General features: G+C 40.1%; 2 protein-coding genes across 4 annotated transcripts; one reads left to right on the top strand and one right to left on the bottom strand.

The window, feature by feature from the left end:
* Window positions 1–993: 993 nt before the first annotated feature.
* Window positions 994–3,940, bottom strand: LOC109170754. Its single transcript, XM_019319907.1, has 4 exons — window positions 2,852–3,940; window positions 2,414–2,546; window positions 1,250–2,187; window positions 994–1,140 (listed from the first exon to the last, which is right to left on the bottom strand). The coding sequence occupies exons 1-4, from the start codon at window positions 3,938–3,940 to the stop codon at window positions 994–996; spliced, it is 2,307 nt and encodes a 768-aa protein (XP_019175452.1).
* A 6,002-nt stretch (window positions 3,941–9,942) lies between these two features.
* LOC109170759 (putative late blight resistance protein homolog R1B-17) lies at window positions 9,943–13,231 on the top strand. Of its 3 annotated transcripts, none has more exons than XM_019319914.1 (3): window positions 9,943–10,728; window positions 10,774–12,649; window positions 12,858–13,231. In XM_019319914.1, exons 1-2 carry the CDS (start codon window positions 9,957–9,959, stop codon window positions 11,286–11,288), a joined length of 1,287 nt encoding a protein of 428 aa, XP_019175459.1. In that variant the 5' UTR covers window positions 9,943–9,956; the 3' UTR covers window positions 11,289–12,649; window positions 12,858–13,231. The 3 variants fall into 3 exon arrangements, with proteins under 3 accessions (XP_019175459.1, XP_019175458.1, XP_019175457.1); XM_019319913.1 differs by having other exon boundaries at window positions 9,943–12,649; window positions 12,858–12,963; window positions 13,093–13,231; XM_019319912.1 differs by having other exon boundaries at window positions 9,943–12,649.
* The last annotated feature ends 6,339 nt before the right edge of the window (window positions 13,232–19,570 follow it).

Raw genomic sequence — 19,570 nt, 5'->3', positions numbered from 1 at the left:
AATAAAGACATTGTAGGGACAACGTAGCGAATATAATCAATTGATGAATTTGAATGTAAAGAATTTTTATATTGGAGAAAAATAAAGACAATATAACTAATGAAATTATTTCTCTTATTTAATTTATTGATAATGAATAAATTTGTTTTAAATAAAGACATTGTAGACACATAATTCTAAATTAAAGAAATGCATATGTGTTTTTTTTTTTTTTTTTTGATCAGTGAAGAGGGGGATACCCATCTAAGAAACTAGATAACAGTAACAGATCGTTGTTGTGAGATTCGTCTGATCGACGAAGCTCCCATCCTGTCAAGGGCAACCAACTCCTCAATCTCCCTCGGCGGAAAATCGAGTAAGTGATAGCCAAACTGATGCATCGTAGCCCACTTCGCCAACTTGTCAGCGAGTTGATTCTGTTCTCTGTAAATATGCATAATTTTCACTTCTGTGAACCTCTTCGTTTCTTTAACACACCGACGAACAATATTATTGTGTTGAATCTGCCCGTCATCACCCGCCCTTAGCTCCTCCACTAACAACTTTGAGTCGCATTCTAGGATTATTCGTCGCACACCGTAGTCCTTAGCCATGCGCAAGCCTTGTAGGATGCCCCACGCTTCCGCCATTGCACTCGAACATCTACCAATTTTGTAGATGAAGCCTCTACACCAGTTACCGTGATTATCTCGAAGGACACCTCCGCAGCTTGCCTGGCCGTCACTCTTGCAACTGCCATCCGTATTTAATTTTAACCATCCCTCGTCTGGTTTCACCCACGTCAAAATGGCTTCGTCTCCCCGATTGTGCCTCAGCATCGGCCAGCTTCTCCCTTCAAAAGTCGCGGCTATCTCACCATCGCATCTCCGTAGCCAGTCCATTTTCTGGTCGAATGGCAAAAAGGTGCCATTAAAAACCGCCTCGTTTCACCATTTCCACAGCCACCAAAGTCTGACTCCAAACCGCTCTGGCCATCCGTCCCCAAAGCCTTGCTTACAATCCCCCTGCAGGTTCATCGTAAGCCAGCTTTCTCAGTCGAGGTTGCGCATGCCTCCTCCGTTCGTCGCTGTAGAGACTGTTTCCAAATACGGTTCGCGGCGTCACAGCGTCGAAATAGGTGATCCAAGTCTTCTCGCTGTCCTGCACAAATATAACAACATTCATTAGAAGTGATGTGTCTCCTAGTGCGTTCAAAATTTGTTAAGATTCTCCCATGCTTAACCAGTCAGATAAACATCCAGATTCTTGCCGGAACTCTTAACGCCCAAATAAGACCCCAAACTTTGTCAACTTCCTGTCTTACAGAAGTATCCGCCCACCCATATGCTGATTTAATCGAGAAATACCCCCGAGGATCTGGACTCCAGCCCCACCCGTCTGGAATGTTCTCATCCGCTAGGCAGAAACCGGCGAGGCGCTCCATTTCTTCAGTGGGAAGAGATCTCTGTAACTTCTCCCATTTCCAGCCTCTTACCTTGTCCCAGTAATCTTCCACGTTCGCGTAAAGATCTGGGAGGCTCAGGGTGCCACATAACTTTTCATATAGAGGTTTTGGTGTAAGACAGGGGTCCATCCAAAAACGAGTCGATTTTCCATTGCGAACAACATGCGTGAGCCCACTCTCTAAGGTTTCTCTAGCCGCGCTTATACCTTTCCAGGCGTTGGAAGTATTTCTTCTACGTGTGGTGTCCAGGTGTGAGCCAGAACTATGGTGATATTTCGTAATAAGCGTTTTTTCCCAGAGCGCATTAGGTTCCGTTTTTAGCCTCCAGCAAAGTTTCATCATACAAGCCTCATTCATGGTCTGCAATTTCCTCAAGCCCAAACCTCCACATGTTTTATCCGTAGTGATTGTGTCCCAGGCCACCAGAATCATCTTGTTGCTCCCGGATTGTTCATCGCGGCCCCATATGAAGCGCCTGGTCCTTTTCTCAATCTCCGAACAGACACCCTTAGGGAGAGCTGCCGTTTGCATAGTGTAAATCGGGATGGCCTTCAGTACTGATTTTGCCAAAGTGACACGCCCGGCTAGCGAGAGAGTCTTTGCTTTCCATCCTTCCAGTCTGGCAGAAATCCGATCTAAAAGGCCCGCATAAGTATTGCATGTTACCCGGCCATGCAAAGAAGGCACACCAAGATATCTCCCCAGGTCTTTCGTTTCTGCGATACCCAACTTTGCGGCTATTTCTTGTGCAACTCAGAGAGGAGTATTTTTCGAAAAAAATACTTGTGATTTAGTAAGACTAACTTTCTGCCCCGAAGCTTCACAAAAGGACTTTAAACATTCCTGGACCACTTCCACTTGCTCGTATGTCGCCTCGGTAAAAAGGACCATGTCATCTGCAAAACAGAGGTGAGATAAAATGGGCCCAGATGGGGCCAATTTGATACCTTTCCAAACCTTATTATTCACCTTTGACGCAATTAGGTGGCTGAGCCGTTCCATACACAAAACAAAGATAATCGGGGACATTGCGTCGCTTTGACGAATACCCCTCGTTGGTGTGAACTGTTCCAATCGGTCTCCGTTCCAAATTATTGCCAACCTGGACGAAGAAATGCAAGTCATTATAACATTAATCCAAATATCATTAAAGCCTACCCGTTTCAGAGTGTCCTTAATAAACGCCCAAGACAGGCGGACATAGGCCTTCTCTAGGTCTAATTTAATAGCCATATAGACCTTTTTTCCCCCGGGCCTCACGCATGGTATGAATTACTTCCTGGTACACAATCACATTGTCCGAGATTTGGCGCGCTGGTACAAAGGAGCTTTGGTATGGCCCTACGACTTGGGGTAGAATCCTCTTCAACCTATTTGTAATTGTCTTGTTAGAATCTTGTAGCTCACGTTACAAAGACTGATAGGCCTGAACTGCTTGACCGTCTCAGGGACCTGCACTTTTGGTATTAGCGCAACTAGGGTGTCGTTCACTCCTTCCGAGAGCCTGCCAGTACTAAGGGCGTCCCTGACTAGCTTGAAGATACTGTCCCCAGTAACTTCCCACGTATGTTGATAAAAACCCGCTGGTAGGCCGTCCGGGCCCGGAGCCTTGAAAGGTTTCATGTCGAAAACTGCTGTGTAAACTTCCTCCTTTGAAACTTCTCTATTAAACACCCTCCAAGTCGTCTGGCCAATGCGTGGGAAGGTGTCGCCAATGCTTGAAACGTCTACTCCGTCGGTGGGCTCGGTGAAAAGATTTAAAAAGAAGGTCCTGACATGATCCCGCAACTCATTACCATCTGGCATCCACATCCCGTTGTCATCATTCAGCCCCGAAATCTTGATACGTGATTTTCGCACTGTGGCCGCAGCATGGTAAAATTTTGTGTTTCTGTCCCCCGACTTTATCCATTCTTCTCTGGACCGCTGGTACCACATAAGTTCTTCCTGGTAAAGGGTTTCTTCTAGTTGTGTTTGCAGGTTCCTCTCGAGTTTACGCAAGCTTCTTTTGCGCGTGTACACATTTCCAAACACATCCCTGTTCCAACTACTGAGACCGTCCGCTACCCGCCGTACATTATCTGCCAAGTTTTCTTCGGGGATCCAGATTCTTCCGACTACCTGTTGCAAGTCCTGGTGTGTAATCCAAGCAGCCTGGAAATGAAAGAAATTTAGTCTATTAGAACACTGCCTCCCATAGAGTCGAATTAATAGAGGCGCATGGTCCGAGGCAACACGAGGTAAGTGTTCCACCACAGCTTCTGGGTACCGGCCGCGCCATTCAAGATTACACATCGCCCGATCTAGTCTGGCCCCCTTTGCCCCATCTGTGGTTTCATGTTTGACCCAGGTTAATTTTGGTCCCGAGTAGCCCATGTCAACAAAACCCTCTTCATTGATCCAGTTAACAAAGTCCGAGCTTCTTTGGGCAGAAAAGGAGACATAATTGTTTGTTTCATCTCTCGTGATAACGGAATTAAAGTCCCCAGCCACCATCCAAGGGCCCTGCGGGCCCCGTTTTGACTGGGACAAATCTCTCCAAAGCCGGCGCCTCAGATGATGGGCCGGACTCGCGTATACCGGCGCAAACACCCATGGTGGTTGCCCGCTCTGGGTCACCTATAACAAAATGAACTGTGGATGAGTAAACAAAATATGGATATGTATTGGTTCCTTCCAGAGGACCCAGATACCCCCGCTGAAGCCCACAGCTTCCACGCGAATCCAGTCTGAAAATTCGAGCTTCGAACAGATATTATTGGCCTGAACCCCGGAAACTTTCGGTTCAAAAAGACCTAGGATGCTCGGCTTATAAGTCTGCAATAAAAATTTTAGGGCACGGTGGACCGCCCGTCCACTCGCCCCTTGGCAATTCCATGTCAACAAATCCATAAACATAACTTAAAGGATAAGAAAAAAACAAACAGAAATCCAAACGGGATTACATAATCAAAAGGCGAAGACAAAACCATCCAAACCTCAAAGGCCGATACTGGCCTCATCACCCTCTTGTGGCATTTGGTCCCCGTCTATCTCCATCACCGCATCTCCTTCATTGTCGTAGCATATTGGCGGGTCCGTATGGTGTTCCTTTATGTGTTGCCAGACCGGAGAAGGGAGGTCGGTTGCCTCATCCCCGACCCCCACTCTTGCAGAGTGGACAATTAAGCCACCTTGCTCGCCTCTAACAACAACATGCTCGTCCGCCTCCGCCGCCCTCCGAGAACCCCCTCCATTTACACGCTGAGAACTGGTGGTCGAGGCTTCAGCATTTTCTCGCGGTCTACGCACTACAGGTGGTGCATTCTGGATCTGTTTCTCTACCACAACCACATTCGGTCTCCTCATAACATTCCCCTCCGTCCTCTCTACGTGAGACCTCTGCCGCGGATCTAAGCTGCTTTCCGGCTTCTCCACCATCTCCTGCTCTGCCCCAACAGGCCCCCCCTCAGCGTCCCGGTCTTCCTCCCCTTCTGCCAAGGCCGCAAATCTGGTAGCTTGAGCAAATTGGGTCTGGCCATGCATCGCCGCCTGTCTCCCTTCTTCAACTCCCCGGTTGGATTTCTCATGTTTTCGACCCCCATTTCTGCTTTTTCGCCCTGGCGCAATCATCCATGCGCCAAACAGTTCTGCTCCGATTATAACTCCACGTGATTCCCCTGAGCCTTTGCATTCCGTCTCTCTGTTTGGAGCATCATCGCATGCATTCGCAGGTCTGACTGCTTTGGGGCAATCATCAGGTGTATGTCCGTAAATACCATATTTGAAACACACCAAATGGATGCCCTCATAAGCCACCGATCTCACACGTCCCTTATACTTGAACTTCGAAATCAATGGCTTTGATATATCAACTTCAACGCATATTCGGGCGAACATCCCTCGTGACATCATGCTTGTGGCTTGATCCACTCGGATCGTTCTTCCCACCCTGTTCCCCAATTTCCTGAGAAAGATTAGACTATAGTACTCAGCAGGTAGACAAGGAATTCTTACCCATACTAGGACCTTTTCTGTGACGTCTGAGAACGGATCGAAGTCCGGCATCCATGGTTTGACGATCAGATAATGGTCCATGACCATCCATGGACCCTCAAACATGGCATGCATGTTCCAGGTCTTCTACCGCTCCAAACCGCACTATGAAGTACCCGTTATCAATCGCGATTAGCTCCATCTTTCCCTTCGGTTTCCACATGGACGTCAGCCGGCGCAGTAAGTACGTGTACCCGATCGATCTACCCATAACTTTGACGATAATCGCCAACCTCCATGGCGTCCTGATCTGTCTAATCTCCGCCTTCGACAGACGTATTGTTGGGCATAGCGGATCATCATCCTCCTCGTCCGACATTTCCTCCTGGTCCTCGTCTTCCTCCGCATCTACGTCCCCCGGCGTCTCCTCCGACTGGCCTGTCATGGTTTGGGCGTAGGTCCGCCTTGCGACCTCCGGAACCTGAGAAACAACGGGAATTGTTAGTGGGTTCGACGTTTCCCTCTCACCTGGTACCTGCATGGTCAGTGGCGCCACTGGCGCCCCCATGTCCTCAATTGGTGTCTCCAAAACAGCATCGACTTCCGCAGAGAATCCCGTCGTAAGATCCATCGAGGTGTCTACCACCTCACCGAAGGTGGTTTTGGCCTTCTTCGTGCTTCGCTCAAGCAGATCGCGATCCTCCTCCAACCGTTGGCTAGAGAGCGTTTCCTCATTCATGATTCAGGCTTCAAACGTATCCACGCATATGTGTTATTTTTTGTTGTAGCTACTAAATTATTGTTTAATTTAATAAGAGTAAAATAGAGTTATGCCAACTTTGATTGGGATGAGGTTCGAACCTAAGACCTTTCTTATTGAAATCAATGAGTAAGTTAACGATATAATATTTAACGGAAAAGTTAACGGATAATCATATTCATTAAGGATAAATTAGGAAATCTTGGAAAAATTAAAATTTGATCAATCTGAGCCATTCATTTGATTAAAAAATTTGACCGCCATTTTTTCTACCTATTATAGGTCTAACTCTCTTGGACTCTTATTAGTATAGTAAATCTATTTAGTTTAGGGGTTATCTTTTATGTTATATATAAATTTTTTACTTTTAATACTCTTAACATATTTTTATATATTTTAATAAAATTTTAAATTAAAATAAATAAATAAGATAATGATATCATATATACTTACATGCATGATTTAAATATAATTAACTAAAATCTTGATCTTGAGAAACAAATTTATTTTATAAGCTAACATGATGTAATAAAAAATAAAATAAAATATATAATTCTAAAAATAATTAAATATAATACATATAACAAGCTAACATAAAATATATATTTTATAATAATTAGAAATAAAAAAGGAAAATTTGTTAATATCCATGATAATGTTAGATAACCTACAAATAGTAAGGAAATCACATTACCTTCAAAATCTTACGTGGATGGTATGTTGTATTTCTTGAAAAATGCTATATTCCTTTGGAAAAATAAGATAACATAAACTAAAGAGTTAATTCCAGCAATGGTCCCTTGAGTATGGTGATTTTCCAAAATTAGTCCTTGACTTTTAATTTGGACAATTTAACCACCCGACTATTAAAATCTTTCCAATTGTGGTCCTTTCGTTAGATTGGAGTTAAGTGAATGTTAATTTGAGGGGTAAAAGCGTCATTTCCCTTACTCAGGTATATTTCATCTTTCATTCCCGTGTTGTATACGTGGAAATCATCATCACCGCGCGCTCGCTGCCGGTCGACCTTGCCAAGCTGACGGATTTTGGTCCAACGGCGGGATAAGGCTGTGCCGCCACATGGGAGTTCACTGTGGATGGCATCGGAGGTCATCCGCGAGGAGTATTAGGGACCGGAATCCGACGTCTGGTCGCACGGCTGCACCGTCATTGAGATGATCACCAGAAAGTAAACATGGGAGGACCGCGACGCCGTAAACTCTACCGAATCAGTTACTCCGACAAGTTGCCTCAGTTCCTAATTCAGTCATCGATATTATGCCGTGATTTCCTATCCAAGTGTCTGCAACGAGATTTGTAGAAGTGATGGAGCTCCGATCAGCTGCTACACCACAATTGTATCAAGATGTCTGTTAAAAGTGAAACAAGAATGGACAGTTCCTAGAGACCAGGGTAGCTACACTACTTTAAATGAACAACAAGAATTTGAGTGACCTGCAAATTGCAAAACCTCAAAACCTTTAAGAGATTGAGTGGGAATGGAAGTGCTTGGTTTGGTCTGCCATCTTCCTGATCCCGGGATTGGTCTTTCTACTCACCTGGAAGGAGGATATGCACGGTGGAATTGTTCGTGCATAAGAGGATTAATAAAACAGTGCCTGTAAGGAGAAAATGCATTGGTGATATGCTCCAATGGATAGAAATAACAGAGCCAAGCAACACCAAGGCAAAATACGTAGAGGGAAGTAATGTAAATGTTCATATCTGATTTGTTATAACTGCTCTTTTTCCCTCCTTCCTTCTTGTATATATTGGCTGTATTCTCTTTGTATGAGTAAGGTTCTGGACATTCTGTTTCAATGAATAACACCACACATCATTGCTCCCTTTCGCACCTTCCATAGCTCAATCCATCAAGCACAGACACAGCACCTACGCCGCTGCACTCTCCGGCGTCGACAACACTGTACTAATCAGGAAGCACAAGCCGCCACTCCAATCACTCAAACTCCCATGCAAGCAGCTTCCGACGCGATTCTGCAGGGGAATCTATCCAGTCAGACGCCAAGCAGCTTCAAAGCGAATTCTATGCAGGGAGGAAGTGGGGTTCATGTAGCACACTTTTCTTTCCTCGCAACATTTAACTTGTTGGGAAACCTATTTCTCTCTCACGATTTGGTAGATCTTATGTCAGATAAAGCTTCAAAGTTTTTCGATGCCTTGACAGGCGTCGCACAGTGGTTTGGCACTCCAAACATTTCAGACATATTCCCAGTTCTTAGGTGGCTAGAGATGTGATAACAACACTGAAAATTGTTTCTGCGCTTGTGAAGGAACACATGAATGAAGACAGACGGGAGAGTGGAAAGAGGAAAGAAAGTCGAGAACCCGTCGGATTCCCTCGCCGTCGCCGCTTTCCCCTCTCCTCGCTGCCTGCTGGACAGAAGTGACAGAACAGCGTGCGGTGATGATGATGAATTCAGGGGAAATGACGCTTTTACCCCTCAAATTAACTTTCACTTAACTCCAATTTAACGGAAGGACTACAATTGGAAAGATTTTAATAGTCGGGTGGTTAAATTGTCCAAATTAAAAGTCCAGGACCAATTATGGAAAATCACCATACTCAGGGGACTATTGCTGGAATTAACTCTAAACTAAACATAGTTACACATGGATATAATTTTTGGAATATTACATTCCTTTTATTTTTTTATTTTTTATTTTTATTTTTACATTCTCTTTACTATGTTATATAACTTGAACCAAATCATCTCGAAAGTCTAAGACTTAATTGGATAAAATCATAAAAACATCCTTACTTTTTGACGTTTTGAGTTGATGGATCATAGAATTGTTAGTTAATTTTCTTATATTTTTTTCTTTTACTTTTTATTTTTTTATTTTTTATTTTTACTCTACGTGTATGATTTGGCTGGCAAATTTTGGCAAATTATATCGTGCACTAGGGTGCACAATGCATTGTAGTCTGCCGTTAATTTTTTTAAAAAAAAATCATCTGTTTTGTATGTACCAAATCATATAACAGAATACACATAAACTCTTAATATAATACACATAATCTAACATAATACATAATACATATAAACACAAGTGTTAAAAAAATTATAACGAGATTAGATAGACTGAACGGTGTCCGTCGCGTCAACTTCCCACCAACTTATAGAAACATTGTTGTTTTGGACCAATGCGCATTGTGCGCCCTGGTGCATGATATAACGATTGACAAATTTTCACACAGATTTGTATTTTTTTCTCTCTAAAACTTTCTTGGTTAGCCGACGTCTTTTAAATGATTAGATTGTTTTCACAATAAGTCTTAAAAAGAAATAAAAAATCAAGGAATATATTTCATTTTCTACTCTTAACTAAGGTGTCATTCTTTAATTAATTTAAACAATAAAGTGAACCATTATTTTAATTCATTAATTAATTTTTTTTACTCAATAAAATTTATACACTGTGAAAGTTATACTCCATTGTATTTATCATTTTACTAAAAGAGTTCTACTATATAGACGCTCAAATTATACTCCTAAATTTTACTCTTTGATGTGGAGCACGGATATGCTACTTTTTTCATATAAAGTCCAATACAAGTTTGTACGTTAAAATTTTATGTGTTGAAATAAAAATTGGGAGTATATATAATATTTTCTTACTACAAAATCTTTGATTTATCATTAGACTGTAGCGTTGACAATTCAAACGAACTTCTATCTAAATTCTATCACACCCCTTTGATTTTTCTTCTAGTACTAGTACTTCTGTAATCACCTTAGCGCAGGCACGAAAATGGCTTATGCTGCTGTAACGTCCCTTATGGGAACTCTACATCTACAGTTCCTGCAATCCCAACCACCCTTGCCTCTTGAAAACAAACAAGAAATAATTTCTCTCCATGAAAATCTTGGTATCCTCCAAGAAATTCTTGAGAAATCTGAGATCGCTAATGATAATTCGGCGATGAAAGGTTTAGAGGCCCAGATCAGAGATGTAATGTTCAAAGCCGAAGAAAGAATTGAGATGGAGTTGAGTACCATTTATCTAGCAAAGGGTTGGTGGAAGCGTCTTCGTATAAAGGCTTCCCTCCTCAGGCTTCGGGGAATCTTCAATCAAGCAGTAACACAGACTGATTACCTCAAGAAAAAGTTGATTAAGATTAAAAGTGAAAAGCAGCTTGCAAAGGGTCCATCACAAGATGAAAGGATGCGACGAAGAGGACTACTCCATGGTTCAACATCATCACAGCCTGATCTAGAACGCGAGAATATTACTGTGAGTAAATTTTCTAAAAATTCTTCAAAGTTTGATATTAGAATGGTCGGATATGAAAAGGAGTTCATGCTGATATTGGATAAGCTCAGGCAACAATCAGCTAAGCAGCTTCAAATTGTTTCAATTGTTGGCATGGGAGGAATAGGCAAAACCACTTTAGCTCGGAAAGTTTATGAACATCCATCAATTACTTCTCATTTTGACAAACGAGCATGGATTACTGTATCTCAAGAGTATAATGTGGAACAAATGCTCCAACGCCTTATTGGTTGTGTTATTGCAGCATCAAATGATGAACTCCCTAAGCAGAGCAATGTTTTCCATGAACAAAGAAATGACAACTTAGCAGAAAGTCTGCGTAAACACTTGAAGGATCAGAGATATTTGATAGTGATGGATGATATATGGAGCACTACTGCTTGGGATAGTGTGCAAAGATGCTTTCCAGATGATAATAATGGAAGCCGGATACTATTGACTTCTCGCCTCAGGGAGGTGGCTGAATATGCAAATTCCTCCACCGTTAACATGCCTTTCTTAGATACCAATAAAAGTTGGAATCTCTACTGCAATGTGTTTGGTAAAACGGAATTTCTTTCGGTGTTTGAGCAAATTGGTAGAGACATAGTGAAGAAATGTAATGGATTACCTCTAGCTATTATTGTAGTAGCTAGTCTTCTCTCCAAGACACAGGATGCAGTGGAAAAGTGGAGTTATGTTGCAGAAAATGTGAGTAGATTTGTAAATGGTGATTCTAATGATGCATGTTCCAGAATACTATATTTGAGTTACAACCAATTACCACACCACTTGAAAGCTTGTTTTCTATATTTTGGAGTTTTTTCCTAAGGACTATGAGATCCATGTGAAGAAGTTGGTTAGGTTGTGGGCGGCTGAGGGATTTTTGAGGGCAGAGGAGCATCGAAATATGGAGGAAGTGGCCATGGAATGCTTGCAAGATCTTGTTGATAGAAGTCTTGTTTTTGTTAGCAAACGGAGCTACAATGGGAAAATGAAGACAATAAGAATACATGACCTGTTGCGTGATTTGTGTTTGAGAGAAGCTCGACGTGAAAGTCTATTGGATGTCACTGGAGATGAAAAATTTTCATTTTACAAGATGAAAAGCTCTTGTCGTTGGATAAGTGATACATCAGCTTTTCATCTACTTGCTTTGACAAAGTGCTTTCACAAATCACATTCCTTACATTGTCCTTATGTTGTTTACTCTGATTACTTTGTAGATGTGGAACGTCTATTTCCAAACTTCAAACTACTAAGAGTAGTAGACATAGAAGGTCTACTTTCCTATAGATATAGGGTACTAAATGCACTTGCAAATCTTATTCATTTGAGATACTTAGCTTTGAGCTATTCACTAGATGCTTCCGGATTTTTTTTATTTAGAGCTCTTTGAGCATTGGAATATGCAAAGCTTTATTGTTCGTGGAGCTCATGTTACATTGAGTTCCTCTGGGGCATCTGGAATTAGGAAAATGCCACTATTAAGGAATTTTTGCATTGAACGAATTCTTTCATTAGAAACTTCGTCAGTTGTTTATAGACACTTAGAGAATATATCTTGGTTGGATTCTAAGCTTTGTACAAAGGATTTGTTTACAAGGATTCCAAATTTAAAAAAATTGGGAATTTTTGGTGGATACAATGAAAAGAATCTAGATTGTTTTTATAATTTTGTGCACTTGGGGCAGCTTGAGGAGCTAAGCATCAGAGGGTGGCATAATCTCAACCATATTCCATGTAGCGGCATCCCGTGGTCAACTGGTTTTCTACCAAATCTTAAGAAGCTCAAATTCTTCTCGACTAATATGGCATGGAGTGATATGAAGCTTATTGGTATGTTGCCGAATCTAGAGGTTCTAAAACTAATACATGCTATTGCTAGCGAAGACAGAATGTGGGAACCATCCGAGGAAGGGTTCCGTCAATTGAAAAGATTGGTAATTGAAGGTACATCTTTGGAACATTGGAATGCTGTGGGTGACCATTTCCCTTCGCTAGAATGTTTAGAGTTACGTGAATGCATGTATTTGCGAGATATCCCTAGTGGTTTTGCCAATATCGCCACACTAGCATTGATTCAGTTAAACTGCTGTTGGGATTCCGTTCTGGCTTCCTCAAAGTTGATTCAAGAAGAGCAATACAATAACTATGGAAATGCCCTCCTTGTTCGTTCGGAAAATATTATGGTCTCTTTCTATCCCTCTAATATATGTGTGACCATTTAACATGCACTTCATGGTACTTGAATTCTTCATGACTGATGGTTGCAATGGATAATCATCTGATCTGTTTTCTCTAACTTCTATCTCATTTTTCTCTATCTCATATTTACTTACTTATCTAACTGTTGTGTGTTCACCTTTTTTCATTTTTACTTTAATTTATCGATTGCAGACGGAAGGTGAAAACAACTCAGAGGAAGAATGGGATGAGGAGGAAGAGAGTGATGAATGGATGGCTGCATAGTGGTTTTTGCATTTGTTTAATGTGGATTAGCCAGGTATTTGAATTGGCAGAACATATACTCTGTTGCAAATCATACTGTTATATATTTTGGTAAACTGCAATGGTTTCTGTTTCTCAGAAGAAGTTGCTGATGGAAATCTGTTTTTTTTTTTTTGGGTTGTAGTCAAGTGAAGTTGTACAGATTTTACTAGGGAATTAATTCGTGTTGTATTATGTGGTCATGAGCCTTATGCTATTATAAATGTATTAATTCTTAGCATTGTAAACCACATGGTTTTTGACAGTGAAGCTTGTTGCACTAATACTACGTGTTATTTTGATATCCCTCAAAGATTTTTTTTTTTTTTTTTTTCACTTGATAAATGGGCATCTGAGTCTGTTAACTTTCCTGGAGTATTTATAAGGTTGGCATAGTTGGTGAATAAGAAGTCATGGTGGTTAATGATTAGTTGAATTGTGAATATTGAGTACGTGTTTTACTAGTAGTGTATTGGTCTTTGTCTCAGTTTGATGAACTTCTACTATAACTGTTTTTATATCTTCTGAGGGTCATGAAGTGCATTCTTCTAATTTGACTCTTTTATGAAGGTTCCTGATGCGTTCTTAATATTTGTATAAGTTTACTGTCCTGTTGTACTTAATATTTGCTAGTTAATTGATCTTCAATCAAGCACTAATCGGACTGATTCCCTCAAGAAGAAGTTGATTAAGATTAAAAGTAAATACAAGCTAGCTCACAAAGGGTTCATCACATAATGAAAGAATCACTGACGACGTTTAACTCCTTGGCTGGATTTGATGAAGAGGACTACTCCTTGGCTCAGCATCTTCACAACCTGATCTAGAATGGGAGAGACATTACTGTGAGTAAATTTTCCAAAAATGCTTCAAAGTTTGACGTTCAAGAAGATATTGGATAAGCTTAGGCAACAATCTGCTTAGCAGTTACAAGTTGTATCAACCGTTGGCATGGGAGGAATATGCAAGACCACCTTAGCTCGAAAAGTTTATAAAGATCCATCAATTATTTCTCATTTTTGACAAGCAAGCATGGGTTCTTGTACCTCAAGAGTATAATGTGGAACAAATGCTCCGATGCGTAATTGATTGTCATTGCAGCATCAGGTGATGTACGTAATTGATTGTCATTGCAGCATCAGGTGATGTACATAGAAATAACCAACACCAATTAGAAGAAAGTTTGTGAAAACACTTGAAGGAACAGAGGTATTTAATTGTGATGGATGATAAATGGAGCAGTACTGCTTGGGATAGTGTGCAAATTAAAGATGCTTTCTAGATGATAACAATGGGAGCAGTATACTATTGACTTCTCGGCTCAGAGGGGTGGTTGAATATACAAGTTCAGGTAACTCTATCATTAACGTAACATACCTTTCTTAAATGCCAATGAAAGTTAGAATCTCTATTGCAATGTGCTTGGTAAAAATGAATTCCCTTTTGAGTTTGCGCAACTTGGTAGAGACATAGTAAAAAAATGTAAAGGATTACCTCTAACTATTACGATAGTAGATAGTCTTCTTTCCAAGACAGAAGAGTTGGAAAAGTGTAAGAATTTTGCAGAGAATGTGAGTAATATGTAATTGGCAATTCTAATGATGCACAGGGGCGGACCTACAATGGGGGCAATGGGGTCAGCTGCCCCCACTCACCCCACCCCACCCCGTATATAGTCCTTGTATGTATATATGTATGTATATATATGTTATAGATATAAATATATGAAAACAGATAAAAGTAAACAATATACAAGTTAGGCGAGTTAGCAAGGCGCGCGTTTTATGCTGTGAAGGGTCTTGGGGTTTGAGTCCCTTATTGTTCAACAATATATGCTTTCTTTTGAATCCCTTCTATTTTGGCTTTTTAACAACTTTTTTAATATATATATATATATATATATATATATATATATATATATATATATATATATATATATATATATATAAAGCTTTTTTTATATTAATAATGAGATGTGTAATTTATAATGTATTTTTTTATTTGAATTATTTTATCAAATTAGTTATGCTTCATATTTTCTTATGAGTATTTTTATAAAATTTTAATGAGTTTTATTTTTCGTCTATATCTAATAATATTTAATTATTTATGACTATATTTCTTAAGTGTTTCATTGTTTTTTAAAATGTAATGTTTTACCCCCACTGGACAAAATTTCTGGATCCGCCACTGATGATGCATGTTCAAGAATGCTATATTTGAGTTACAACCAATTACCGCATCACTTAAAAGCTTGTTTTCTTTATTTTGGAGTTTTTGGAGAAGATTATGAGATCCATGTGAAGAATTTGGTTAGGTTGTGGGCGTTAGAGGGATTTTTGAGGACTGATAAGCATTTGAATGTGGAGGAAGTAGCTATAGAATACTTGAAAGATCTTGTTGGTAGAAGTTTTGTTGTAGTTAGCAAACAGAGGTATAATTAATGGAGAAATGAGGAGAATAAGAATACATGATCTGTAGTGAGATCTGTGCTTAGATCAAAGAAGCTAGACATGAAAATATACATGTTGAATGTGATTGGGGATGAAAAACTCCCTAAACTTCCATTTCACAAGAGGATATCAGAACACCTGTTTGGATAAGTCATACATCACGTTCATTCTATAATGAAATCAAATTAATAAGTAAGTGCGTTCATAAATCACATTCCTGGTCAATGATCTTGTAGTCTAGTAACATGACGTGGTTCTCCTATATGGGAGGTCATGTGTTTGAGCCTTAGTGGAGGTGGTATTGATTCTTTGTGCTTTAATTAGATTGAGAAAGTAGAGTCAGTAGTACTAAAAAAACACTTGTTCTTTCTTTAAATCGACCAAAAGTCGTCTTACTAGTGTCAAAAGGGCGTTAAGTGGGAGGACAAATGTCTCCTTTCAACATTACTTTCTTCCTTATAGTCTTAGTTCACAACAATGTAATGCCGCAATCATTTTTCCCCAAATCAGAGAGCCCTAATGTAGTAGTGAAGGTGGGCGACAACAATGGAGGTTTCGTATGGATCAAGTTTCACGACAAGGGGTCAGCATTTTGGAGAATGAGTATCTGACCGAGTCTGTATATGTAGAAAAAATATGAAGCTTCGTACTTCCTGGATAAATCAAAACTCAGGGCGTAGGTATTTGGTCTGCTCCATTGAAACGGTGAGCAAAAATGTTTTTTTTTTTTTTTTTTTTTTTTTAAATTGGGGTTTTTATTGGATTAATTCACAATGTAACTATAACATGAGAGAGAAAATTGTTCTTTTTTCGAGTGGTTCAAGAGGATAAACAAGAATGAACAAGAAATTGAATGGTTGACTTGACAATTTGAAGAAATTCGATCAAGACGTGTTGAACCTGCCATGAAGAACATTTATATAGGGTTGCTATTATTGATTGTAATACTTTTGGTTTTAACTGGAACTGTTTTTGTTTATATAGGAAAAGCTTTAGGTTCTAATAAGATTAGGATGTTGTCTTACAATTGGAATTGATGTAATGTACTAAATGGTGTTTAATCAAGCTGGATAATGGTTGTGAACCTTAAGTAGCAGTTGTATTTATTCTTGTTCATATATTTGCGGTATTATAATTTGGCACAAGAAAGAATGGTTCATTTTCATTGTATTTGCAAAAAAGAGCTTGGTAACATTTTCATTCAAGCAACTGGAATACAAGTGTTCATAAGCCCATCACAGTTAAGTACAAAATAACAACTTGATCTACAGGTGTTCATAACACCATGACTATTAAGTACAAAATAACAATTGCTTAGGCTTCCAAAATACCACCAAAGACAGTCACATTGAACTTCAAAATAAAAAGTGATTGGAATTAGTCAATCTTGCAGGAAGCATCAGCAGTAGTTGGGTAGGAACATAGACTTCAATGTTTGACTAGCATGTAAGATTTTCCCAAATAATATATATTATATATTATATATTAGGGCCTTAATTAAGTGGTGCAAGTAGACTAGGCTTATTAAGTGGTCTGGTTGGACTGAATAACTAGAAGTTGTTAGTCCACCAAACTCTAGTGCCTAATATAATCCTGGATTGATGGGATACAGGATGTTGGATGTTAGCACATTCAGTTACGGTATTTAGACTGCTCAGTAGATACCAATACTACACCATCTAGGGTTCTGAGTCAGGTCTGAGGCAAAACATGGCTAACGGTCTACCGTTAAGGCAACACAACAGGAACATCAACTATGGCTGGAGATCAACACGGCTACGCTTCCGCTATCATACAAGGTCAGGTTTCTCGTATACTATGGTTTATTATAGTTAGACTATTGTATATCTAACACGGGTACAATATTTCCTACCCTTGACAACACTGGAGGCTTCTTTGATTTCAAACTTGGAGTTGTCCTAACTGTACATTCTTTAGCCTTCTCACATTGAGGTTGAGTATTGTCATCATCAATAAAGTAATGATAATTGTACGTGATGAGTAATTATTTGTAACAATGACTTTGTCACTATATATAATTAAATAGATAGATCAACATTGTGTGAAATTATATTGTAATTAATGTTTGTCACTAAATTAAAATTGCATTCAAGTTGGTGCCAAAGTGTGTAGAAAGAACTATATGTACAAATAGATTTATAGTACTTACATTATTTCTTGAACCACAAATAAATTTTAATTTTGTGTCTTTTGATGATAACTGATTGTATTATATTTTCTGAACTTGATTACAATGAGATCAGATGATGTGAATATATAGAATAGAGAGTCACAGTGTGACAATGATAAGAAGTTCTAAACAGACTCATATACATAGAGTCCTAATACCCCCCCTCAAGCACAGTGTATACTAGTAACCTGTAGCTTGTCCCTTAAGGAAGAAAATCTAGGTCCAGGCAGAGCTTTGGTGAAGATATCAGCAAGTTGATCCTTTGTGGAGATGAAGTTGACTTGGATATCGCCCGAAGCTACTCGATCACGAACAAAATGATAATCAATCTCCACATGCTTGGTGCGCGCATGAAAGATTGGATTGGCACTCATATATGTAGCTCCTAGATTATCACACCATAATTTTGGAATGGAAATACCCGGAATCTGTATCTCACGCAATAATGACATAATCCATAGAACCTCAGCACAAACATCTGCAAGAGCTTTGTATTCAGCCTCAGTGGATGACCTGGCAACAGTTCTCTGTTTCTTGCAAACCCACGATATAAGATTACTCCCCAAGAAAACATCAAAACCACTCGTGGATTTTCGATCGTCAGGACAACCAGCCCAATCAGAATCAGAGAAAGCATGAATGTCTCTAGATGAGCACCGTCGTATGCGTAAACCATGATCAACTGTTCCCTTAACATACCTGAGTACCCGTTTGAGCTGCTCCCAGTGTGATATGGTGGGGGCATGCATATGCTGGCATAACTGATTAACTGCAAAGGATAGGTCAGGTCGTGTGACAGTGAGATATTGCAGTGCTCCAGCTAGACTCCTGTACTGTGTGGGATCATCATATAGATCTGAATTGAAGGGGACAGTTTTCGAGACAGAGATAGGTGTAGAAAGGGGTTTGCATTCAGACATTCCAGCCCATTTTAAAATATCATTCATATACCGTTGTTGAGATAAAATAATCCCATTGTCACTCTTAACTGTTTCAATACCCAGAAAAAAATTTGGTTCACCAAGATCTCTGATTTTGAATGTAGCAGACAGTTTGGACAAGAGCTGAGACATAATACCTTGATCACTTCCCATTACAAGAATGTCATCCACGTACACCAATAGATAAACCAAAGCAGAGTCTTTAGAGTAATAGAACAGAGAGACATCTGTCTTGGATGCTTGAAAGCCAACCGATAGTAAGAACGTATGTAGTCGATTAAACCAAGCTCTGGGAGCTTGTTTTAACCCATACAGAGATCTTTTTAACAAACAAACATGATTCGGGAAGTTAGCATCAATATAACCAGGGGGTTGCTTCATATAAACTGTTTCAGCCAGATTACCATTCAGAAAAGCATTATGAACATCTAGCTGTTTGATAGACCACCCAGATGATAAAGCTAGAGATAGAAGGAGTCTTACAGTCGTAGGCTTTACCACTAGACTAAAAGTGTCGAAGAAGTCCTGACCTGGAACCTGATTAAAACCTTTCGCAACCAGCCTGGCTTTATGCCTTTCAATAGCACCATCAGCCTTTCTCTTCGTACGAAACACCCATTTACAGCCAATAATATTCATACCTGCAGTGGGTGGAACTAGAGACCATGTGTGGTTATGCAGGAGAGCATTGAATTCTTGGTCCATGGCTTCACGCCACTCAGGATATTTGACAGCTTGAGAGTAACATGTGGGTTCCGTGGGATGCACTTGAGCTGCTAGAGCAAAAAGATGAGCATCTGCGTTGCTGCGAGTGGCCATAGAGTGAGTACGGACATTGGGCCTGATGGATCGCCCACGTGGACGGCCTCGCCGGCGAGCAACAGGCTCCACAGGATCACCCGACGAGGCAGCCTGTCCAGGATCCACGGCTGGTTCGAATGAAGCAGGTAGCGGCGGTTCTGGCCGCTCATCATTGGACACGGCAGGAATAGGTGTGCTGTGACTGAGAACAGATTCCACCCAAGGTCCAGAAAACGG

This window comes from Ipomoea nil, unplaced genomic scaffold, assembly GCF_001879475.1.
Source record: "Ipomoea nil cultivar Tokyo-kokei standard unplaced genomic scaffold, Asagao_1.1 scaffold3338, whole genome shotgun sequence".
Taxonomy (NCBI): domain Eukaryota; kingdom Viridiplantae; phylum Streptophyta; class Magnoliopsida; order Solanales; family Convolvulaceae; genus Ipomoea; species Ipomoea nil.
This window is presented reverse-complemented; position numbering and strand designations above follow the sequence as displayed.